The 10,679-nt window shown below is 35.1% G+C and overlaps 1 protein-coding gene across 2 annotated transcripts; it reads right to left on the reverse strand.

The window, feature by feature from the left end:
* Positions 1-329: 329 nt before the first annotated feature.
* Positions 330-8,316, reverse strand: LOC147282272 (C18orf8). Of its 2 annotated transcripts, none has more exons than XM_086249113.1 (12): positions 8,244-8,316; positions 7,876-8,135; positions 7,457-7,716; positions 6,039-6,192; positions 4,925-5,034; positions 4,746-4,833; positions 3,708-4,040; positions 3,521-3,595; positions 2,603-3,231; positions 1,488-1,596; positions 1,214-1,393; positions 330-809 (listed from the first exon to the last, which is right to left on the reverse strand). In XM_086249113.1, the coding sequence occupies exons 2-12, from the start codon at positions 8,041-8,043 to the stop codon at positions 633-635; spliced, it is 2,283 nt and encodes a 760-aa protein (XP_086105239.1). In that variant the 5' UTR covers positions 8,044-8,135; positions 8,244-8,316; the 3' UTR covers positions 330-632. The 2 variants fall into 2 exon arrangements, with proteins under 2 accessions (XP_086105239.1, XP_086105240.1); XM_086249114.1 differs by having other exon boundaries at positions 7,876-8,138; positions 8,244-8,314.
* Positions 8,317-10,679: the final 2,363 nt, after the last annotated feature.

The following is a 10,679-nucleotide window of genomic DNA, read 5'->3' on the forward strand; positions in this document are numbered from 1 at the left end:
ATGCAAGTAGAGTTTATTTTTAATAAAGTGATGATGTTTAAGTAATTGATTTATAGTTTCTGCACTCTGATATTGATGTAAAAGGCGCAACTCACCAATAAACTTCTTGGTGAGTTAATGCATTAAAGGTCACAACCATATGTGTGTCTTACCAAGTAATGTCTTGATAAAGCTCATTATAATGACCTAAACTACACATATTAAGACATCAAAAGAAAAATATTTAGACCATCCAACATGTTGCATGCTCTCAAATAATTTGATCAAACTAAACCAAGCTGTGCTTGAGAAACCCATAAACTCAGCTGGATATTATTTCATACCCAATATAACAAAAAAAAAAAGCAATTATTCAGTAGAGCCAGAATAATGTATCAGTTAATAAACAGAAAAACTGAATAATCAAAAGCATGCACATGATTTTTCTTTTATGGCAAAAAAAGAAAAAGAAAAGAAAATTAGTGCTAGATGATTCATCGATCCTTTTCACATTTATTAGTTTAAATTTCTGGCCACCTGATATGGTAGTACATGCGAGAGGAGTTGTGAAAACTTATACAGAACTAACGCACTTCATAATTTACCTGATATGTCACAACTCTGTTGTCCTAATCGTCTTCTTATAAGAAACTTCAAACAGCAATGGATGAGTTCATCTCGTTGAGAATGCGATAGTAAGTGTTGTGATCTGATGTGTCTCTGAAGCCAGGAATGAAGTCTGAAAAGAATCTAAGCACTGCAGCTAAATGTTGAGAGTCATTGGAGGCAAATGCTGACTCAAGAAACAGTGAAGGTCGGATGGTATTGACCTGAATTTTTTTTTATAAATAGTGTTAAGCATTTTGAAAATATAAGAGATAATTAAACCTTTTCTTTTAACATAGTCAGGAAAACAATTTGGCAGGGAAAACATAAGTTATCTATCCTCTTGATATAGGATATGCTTTGAAACATCAAAAACCAAACAATTGACTAAATACATAACACATCCTAAGATTTTGGAACATTACTGCAAGAAGCAATCATTGAAAAATAAAAGAAGAGAAAACAGTACATAGCATGGAAAAGGATGCAACAATAACAATAATTATCTTCATATACTTTTAAGAAAGCATCAGGCATCAGTCACTAAAAACAACATAATAGGTTTAGCAGTCTCAACAGAAAGAGCCAGAGAGTTGGGAAAAAACACGAATTCCCAAGTTGGAATTACCTTATACTTTCGAGCATAGCGTAATGCTTCAAGGTAATATCCATCTTGCACTAGTAATAGTACATAGTCATCATGTAAAGAAAGCTGCCTAAGCATATCTAAACCCAACTTCCTTGTTTTGGAATTCTGACGGCCAGACTCTAGGAGCTGCATTGCTACTGCTTTAGAAGGTTCAAGAATCTGTTATGAAACAGTTTTCACCATGAACATTAGATCAAGCATAAAAAGCACATTGTTCCAAGCAAACATTTATAAAAGGCATGTATTTAGATACCTTGTTTAAGACAAACAACCCAAGTTCTGCATATCGCTCACTGCGTGATAGCAATTGTATGGTCAAGACATAGAGACTAGGATGGACTTCAACCTTTTCCGAATTAGCGCTGCAACAGAATAAACAGAATAACAAATAAATAAACGAAAGAACTGTGTTCATTCCTAATAATTTCAAATCCAAAGTTTTCACAGGTCTTTCTGAGACATTTTTAAACCAGTTTTTTATATCTAAAGTTCATTCTTAATCCCAATATTTTTGAGACATTTTTAAACCAGGTCTTGGTCTAGGTACACTGGCTCATTGGGCTGAACCAAGCCAGCAAATGATAACTTGATATCAACCTGGTTTACAAGGCATTATTGCTTTCTTTATTTTATATAAAAATTTTGAATTTATTCAGACTTGTAAAATTATAATATATGAGGTTGAACAATTATCAAGTACTAATAGAAGTATTTATGAAAATACTTGACAAACTGATGTGGGACATAGGAAAAAGAGGAGAGAGGAAGAGAAAAGAAAAAGAAAGAAAAGGGAGGAAAGAGAGAAGAACAAGAACAAGAGGTGGGCAGCTACGGTCTCAATGTTCCATAGCCAAGTCTGCCAAAAGAGTTACACCATGACCAATTTATAGAGAAAAACCAAATTAAATAACTAATCAACTCTGTTCCCACAACAAACCCCTAACATTTGCATAAAGTCTCAAAGTAGTAATAATTCATGAATAAGTCTTCTTAGGATCTCCATTATCCATCACAAACTTATCATACATACTTAAAAAGATTTTTGCCTTTCCAAGTCATTTTACTGTAATAGCATCAACCTGTTTCAGTAGCAACAATCAACCAACTGATCAAATCAAGGTGTTTTACTCCTCAATTCAAATAAACCACATTAACTGATATAAAAACATAGGCTAACATGATTTTATATAAAAGGATGGCAAGATGCAAATTCATGAGAGCCTCACCAAAAAAAAAAAAAAAAACCAGTGTAGGACAGAGAATGCATATCAGCAGGCTAATAATCTTTTTACCTAGGGCCAGCAAGACTTCATATTCAAGGTCCCGAACCATTTAAAGATTAATAAATATATGCCATATGGCCTATACCTGCGAAGAAACTCAACAATTATGGCAACCAAGTAAGAAGGTTCTCCAACCATCTCTTCCTCAACAGGAGCAAACACAAAACTGTACATTTCATCAGGCGAAATTGCTGGAGAGGTAATTTGAGACTCTTGCTGCTCGAAAACATTAGCATCCAATGAGTTGTTACCCGATCTGAGAATCTGATATTGCAAAGATGAAGACCGAACTTCGGAGCCAGAAGTTTCAGCAGCTGTTAACTTCCCTCTGTCCATTTTACCATCAGGAAATTGAAAGTTATTTGAAGTGGTCTTAGGTGGTTCAAAGCTAGCATTCTCCTCAGAGTCAGAATTCGAAAAGGTTAGAAATCTATTAGGCGATTCACTATCCACTCCAGAAGCAGAATCATATTTAATGGATTTTCCAACTGCATCTACTCTACTGGCAGATGCATCAGCACTGGATCTAGGGCCACTTGTGTGTGGCACACCAGAAGGTAATGTCTTCCCAGATTTTATTCCCTTAAGATAGTTTCCTGTCTTAACAGATTGGGAGTAGGAGGAAACTAAAACATCTATCGCCCTAGCAACCACAGGCACAGGTCTCCGTTCTAGAATCACAGTGCATGCAATTGACAAGCACAATTGTTTAGCCTGAAAAGGAAGTGGATAAAGTTAAAGAAGTTCAGACTGTAGAAGGGGCAATGGAACACCACAACAAGGAAACCATACTAGATATTACAAAACATGAGGATTTTTCTTTTAACTGCAATGACAATATTTTATCTGGGGAAACTGGTTCTGTAATAATGAATGAGGCAGAAGGAAACACCAAAATAATAATATAATTGTATGCTGTAAACAGATGCCCTATTAAAAAAAATCAAGTAAATAATGGGGATACTGAAAAAAAAAAAAAAAAAAAAAGAGTTAAGAAGTCCACCTTAATGGCTTCCAACTTTCGCCGCTGCAAGAATTCTAGTACTGATGGTACTTCTGAGCTACTGGCAGAAATTGCCTACAAGCAGAGAGAGAGAGAGATTAATGCAAGAAATACAACTCCACTTTTCTCATTAGTAAGAACAATATTATTAATAAATGATGCAAAAGAGAATGAAAGAAAAACTTGCCTCCAAATCTAAATGAATCTTCCACAACAACTGATTAGCAACATCACATATGAGGTCAGGAACAAGAAAAGTCCAATCATCTCCATAGATGATTGCTTCACGGTCACTTATAACATTAACTTCTGAACTTTCATTATCTTCCCTATTTGGTCGCAGGGAAGAATTGGACCGGGGGAAACCCCTGAATAGCAGAGGAAGTGGAGCAGATATGGGTGCTCGAGAATCCGCAAAGATATCATACAGGATAACAACTTTCGCATCAACTTGGTGCACAAGCAGTACATTATCAACCACACTCACAGCAACCTTGCTTGAATAAATTGGCAAAGAACCCTGCAAAGTATATACAGGCATCATGGTGTAGAATACCTCCATACATTGAGAAAAATTGAATAGTGATCACATGAAGCCAAGATTTACTCATAAATGCACTGAAACTATCTCTCACGAGTCACAAGTATCACTCTCCCCAGACTTCACAGTAGTTAAATCAAATTATTCATCTTTTCAAATCCTTCAAACTAAGAGCTATTGGGATCTTTATTTATTTTATTTTGATAAATGAGAACTATAATAAAATATATATATATATATATATATATTGAGTTATTGACAAGGAGGCCAGCCCAAGTACACAAGTAATATAAACACGAAAACAACCAATGAGAAATAATATAAATCAGGATTCTCAAGGATTGGCAGTTTAAACTCATGTAATTCATTACTCTTCATCAATTTGAAACTGTACCCATGTCATGCATGTTCCTCTAGTTATATAGTCATGCAAGCATCCTTGATTCAAACATCAATAAAATGGATATATTAAATACTTATGAATAAATACAAAAAGATAACAATGACTAAATGTCCAACATCTAATGTATACATATCACTCGAGTATCTGAGATGTATCAGTGCAATATAGTTATAACTCCCTCCTAAAACATATCCATGCTAACATAGCCTGCCATCAATTGGTTGAAATTTCAACTTAGAGTGGATCAAAATATTCTAACAGAGTTTGAACACAAAATTTACCTGTTGTACAACCACATCACGGTAAAACCTATAAGAATGGAGGAGCATAGCAATCCTATCAACTTGCAGGCAGTATATTCTTCCATAGCTGAACAAAGAAAGACAGAATATAAGTTATATAACCCTTCATTTTGATTGGCAAATAAAATAGAGAAAACGAAAATACGAAAGAAACATACACAGTGACGATAAAAATATCTTCAACAGCTAGGACAGGCTTACTGTTAGCCTCGGATTTAGCCATTGCCATCTCAAACTTTGGCAGACGAATAATCCCAGCAGATGAAAGCTACACAGAAAAAGTAGCAAATGTGTCAGACTAAATTAATAGAATGCACTGAATGCCATTACAAGCAACTAATATCAATAACCATGTCAACAAAACAATTACATCAGAATAACCAAAGCAGCTACACTGACAAATGTTTTGAGAAGAAAGAATGAAACCTTTTGTTCCAGAAACCATGAAATGACCCTTATTCCCAACCACCTATATATATACAATGCTTTGAAGGATACAAAACACAAAGATGGATTAATTCATAATGACGATCAATTGTTTGCATATAATTGTACCAACTAAAAAAACATTGAAAAATTATAAGTGTTTAATCACTTCTGGTTTTTGCATTAAGAAAGTAAATAGTGCAACTTGACAAGCGCTAACCAAAACAAGAACACCATGTAGATGTCAGTCATCTGAAGGCAGGGAAAGAAGATGAGACACCAAACCCTAAACTATCTACTTCTCTTTATTATACCAAAATTGTTGCAGAAGAATACTAGTAGCTGTGTATTATCTTTTGCCTCCAACCAAGTTACTATTCATTTGACTTAAGTCATTCATCAAGACATCATGTTAAATTTAAAGCTTAAAGCAATTACATACTGTGAGTGATAAAACTGAAGATGAAATAATTTGGAGTACATTTAAGGTTGAAGGAAAAGATCTAGGGACTTGCTTTTGGATTTCCCAACTATTTTCATGTCTGGAGCAGACAAGAACAGTACTTTAAATGCAACAATTCAACTACCTAGAATTAATGAGACAAAAAAAAACGAAAGCAAAAAGCTTCCACTCTTCTTTTAAACATGCTTCCACAATCATAAGCTGGGTATGCCACCCCATTTGCAAAATACAATGGAAAACAATTAATATATACTCCCCAATGTGTCACAGCAGCAAAGTTTGGGGAACTAATTTCCTAATCCAGTTTTCTTAGTACTCCAAGAAAACAAACATAAAGTATTCAAACAAAATTAATTAAGCCATAACGAAAGTGGTAAACATACCTGAAAACCGCTGAAGGTTTTGCACTGCATTCCAGAAGAAAGAAGGACCAAGCGACTTTCATGGGTGTAAACATACCAACTCACATTCAATTTTCTTGTCTCAACCAATTGGAGTGATCTTGACTCGGAATTGTAAGAAAATAAGTCCAGCCCACTGAGATTGAACTCAAGTTTAGAAAAATGAAATAAAGGAAAAATCTTCGGCACAAACAAATGGGAAGGGACAAAAAAATATATGAAAATAAAAGAAATGTTATCATAAGGATGATAGCACTATAAACTTTTCACAAAACATGCTCTATATCCCGTCCATCTAAACTCAAGCTTTGAGAATCCCTTCCCCACACCCCACCCTCTGCCTAAAATCTCTTGCATGGGGCCACAACAAAGACAAAGCTTCCTAAGCCCTAACCATGTAAGGAAACAGGCACAGTCTACCCCAAAAGCATGGTATGTTTTGAGATTGGAAAATGCAAGTGTATGCAAATAACCAAATGACCTCTCATTAAAATTATCTATTTAAAAACCAAAAAACAAGAGCCCTCCAGCAATGGCCTGATTATAATCTTTACAAGGCCACTGCCACTTGATTACTAATGCTACTTTGAAATTAACAACAGCATAACTTCTTGATGAACAGACATCCTATACTATGTGACACAAGTGAAGAAAAAGACTGGCCATAACAATAACCTGTTCTCTGCTTGAATCAGAACAGTCCTTCACCTCCAAAGTTTTATAAGTCCACTACCCAGTGTTGGTCCGACTTAATGTAGGGTCCTAGGAGGGGAGATCACGATATGATCCTACCCTTCAACCCTTTTGCATGAAGTGGCCCTCAATAATTTGTCAATTTATAAACAGTAGGTTCATCTATCTTGTATGTATAAATATCATTACTATTCTTCTTCATATATGAAGCTTCCTAGATTTACTGCATATTTCAGCACCACAAGAAAGGTACATTTTTGCAACACAACCAAATATGTTTTTCGTTCCTATGTGCATGACCAAGGGAAGAGTATCCCCAGATCTCTACTAAATACGTAACCTTCAAATATTCTGCTTGTCATCACAAGTGGGTCATCTACTAAGGTATAATCATTCTGCATGACATGAACATGATTTGAAATGGCAGAAGCAAAACAAAAACCATGACATCCAGTCATCGGGATACTAGAATTTCCTTTCAAATTATAAAAATCTGCCTATTGGATAGATCAATGATTCAACTGAACAGAGATCTAAAAGTACAACTTTTATATGTTTTAACATTTTTTGCTTCCCAAGAAAATCATATTTCAATCAAAAACCAAATAGATACTGAACATAGTCAACATACTAATAAATAAAGATTGCAAGTAATGTATTTCATTCTTTAATATTCATACAAAACATGTGGAATAACATCTCCTTACCTGGTCTTTACAAATACAACATCACACAATGGACAATCTGTCCAAAAAAACCCCAGTATACTCTCTGACTCTGACTTGCACCTCTGACTAAATGTTTCCCCACTTCCTCTATCCCAAAATTGTATCTCATGCTCAGATCTTTGGATTGCTATAAATTTTGCATCTAAAGAATGTCGAATAGATAAGATGGGCCCTTCGCTAATTGAATCAGAGGTAGGAGCAACCGTAGGATCAAAAGGAACAGTTTTCCAACAGAAGACCTATACCAAAAGAAAAACAGAAGGAAGAAAAAAGGGAAAAAACACAGACAAACACTATTTGGATCAATTGAAATTAAGGACTGGAAAAATTAAAATACGTAATTTATTATCATTGAAAATAAAAGGGTTCATGAACTTTAAGTACAAATATCATATTACCTGATCTGATGTTGGGGAAAGCAGCAACTTATTTCCATCATCATAAAATAAACCCCTTGATCCAGGTACGCTGCATCTTAGGGGCAGATATTGAATATAAACATGTGACAGAGCACCAGATCCACTCAAACCAATACTAGGCTGTGAACTTGATGCTTTTCCAGACATCTTGTTAATCGCTTTTCAGACTTTTGAAGAGTTATTGCAGAGTTTAGCAAGTACTGCTGCAGAAAATCCTAAACCAGGCTCATTTGCAAATACTGCTGCAGATAATCCAAAACCAGGCTCATTCACTTTGAAAAACATAATAATAAGATTATATATTACATTAAAATGTTAAAGGATCATGTTAGTGGAACAGTATGAACCTTTTTCAGCATGTTTCCAACTACCGTCTCCAAGCACTGAAGATGTGTTGCAGACTCAAGCCTTTCCTCGCAGCTATTTAGAAGCAGAAAGAGGAATCAAATGCAATTGTTATGGAAGAGGAAAAATACAAAGCTGCCATACACTAGCGCATATCCACTACAAATTATGAAAATGGTACCATGTTCTGCATGCAACTCTTTAATCTGAGAAATTCTTTCAAGCACATATCACGTTCAACTTGTGGAACCTTTGCTGCAACACAACTCCCGTATTCTCTTGCCTACAAGGAAGACATATTTTTAAAATAATGCACCATGAAGATTTCAAAATTTTGTTTAGCAGCAGCTCCTAGAAAATGTCTTTTAAACCATATGTATCAAATTTTGTTTTTTTCACAAACCGTCTGGGTAATCTAACCAAAAAGAACTGTGGGAGCATAAAACCGCCCCAGGCCCAGAAGGGTCAGTTATCCCAGACTAAGAATACATGTTCATTCTTTGGGATACTTGCCCAACTTCAGCGCTTGAGGCTTACTGACCAGCACCACACCGGTGCCCCATTCATTTCAGAAGTTTGTTCATGCTGTTCCGCAGGGGCTCCCTGGTCTATTTGGCTTGTGAAATTTCTGGTCCCACAGAAACTATACATTAATTTTATAAGGTATGATAGTTATTCTTTTTCTACATAATCTCTCTTCTTCTACATGAACATGATGTAAAAGTTTAGGATAAATTAATTCCGGAACCCGCTTTCTCCCTTCAGCACCATCTCCCCACCTCCCACTCCCATATGCTAAAGATACTTCTATTCAACATGAACTTAACTAATTATTCGATTCCGTACAAAAATCTTTTCTGCTTATATTCCACTTTCTAACATTTCCATTTAATGGGATTAAATAGATGCAAACTCTACATAGTGAGATTTTTATCTCTTGGCAAAGCTTCAAAGTTCACAGTAGCCGAAAATTTCCAATCATAAAAAATCTAAGGTCAGCATTTCTCACCCCGAATTTATAACCTTGTTTAAATTCCCAAGTACCAAAAGTCTCTGTACAGCTTCTCCCAATCCTTTAGCATCATCCTAAGTTTAAATTGATTATACCCAACCAACAACTCGATCGCAGAACCACCCAAAACATGCAGAATACACCTTTTTATATCAAAATTTATGCACGCATAAACAATTCAATCAAAATGCACCAAAACAGAGAGATATGTACGGACCTGGGCTGCACAATTCACCAAAATGCGCTTAAGAGTGGACGTAGAGTTCCTTTCTTTCATATCCACCGTACTGTGAAAGCAATAGCACAATATATAAACACAATTGTTAATTGAAAAAAAAAAAAAAAAAAAAACTCGTAGCATTGAAAATGCACAAGCACAGCTAACAATGTCAGCTAAACAACATTAAGCAACAATTCAAAAACCAAAATTAATCCCTAACTATAATTCATGAAGAAGAAGAAGAAGGGAGAGAAAGTTGCCTAGTGAATTGATCATTGGGAGTTTTCAGTGTATTGTACGGACGATTACGATTACAGAAGGCGAAAATCTAAGACTCTGTGTGAGTTTATGCATAGACTTTGGCGAGGTGAAGAAGCTAACCGAACCTAACAGTCGTGTCAAGTGTCAAGTGTCAAACTGCCTCGGTCTTGTTCTGATCCACCGCGGTGGGCCGATGGCACAAGCGGCCTGCTTAACAGGTGGGCTTTGGTTAGAGCTTCATCACCTGGCCCAGTGGTCCGGCCCCCTCTGCTTTATGGTTGTTTAACATTCATATATTATGTTTTATTTATTTTTTAATAAGAATTAAACAGTCAGAGACTCAGAGTAACGTTGGTTTTTTTTTTTTTTTTTTTGAGAAAACGTAAATTTGTATCCCAAATTTTAAAACTTAAATGGTGTGATTGTGTTCTATACAAAAGTTTTCTGTGCATGACGTTTAAACCTAGGTCTTTTAATAATCTTTTGTCATTTTTTATTTTATTTCTTACTCGGTTCAACATTTTAAGATATAACATACCAAAAATATATATTTTTGGGTATATGGCTCTTTATTTTATGGTATAGGATCATCTAGAGTTTTGTTAAAACCTAGGGTAAAATCTAATTGAAAAACAGGAGCTGAAAACTATGAGAGTTAAATTAAAAAACGAATTAACGTCCAAAAAAATAAGACTAATGTTGCATGTATTCATATTTGGATCCACTTTAGGGTTTATTTATTTACAACAAATACAAACACTATCACATTATTTGATATTTGAATTTGGAACACAAATTTATGATTCCTAACATTATTCAAATTAAGACAATTCATGAACCTTCAACCAATCAGAATCCTCCACTAACCGCATGCTCTTGGAAGAGCAAATTGAACAAGTTCATGAGCAATCAGATTGCATTCTCTAAAGTTCAAGCACAACTGCA

Source organism: Dryas octopetala, chromosome 6 (assembly GCF_963921425.1).
Source record: "Dryas octopetala chromosome 6, drDryOcto1.1, whole genome shotgun sequence".
Lineage (NCBI taxonomy): Eukaryota > Viridiplantae > Streptophyta > Magnoliopsida > Rosales > Rosaceae > Dryas > Dryas octopetala.

Bases quoted from the DNA above. Each gene is read 5' to 3' on its own strand.
- LOC147282272 (XM_086249113.1), bottom strand. From the start codon at position 8,043: ATGTCTGGAAAAGCATCAAGTTCACAGCCTAGTATTGGTTTGAGTGGA. The intron at 5,035-6,038 runs GTATGTTTACCA...TTTTCTGTGTAG, and splicing joins AAACCTTCAGCGGTTTTCAG to CTTTCATCTGCTGGGATTAT. The intron at 4,834-4,924 runs GTATGTTTCTTT...TTCTTTGTTCAG, and splicing joins GATATTTTTATCGTCACTGT to CTATGGAAGAATATACTGCC.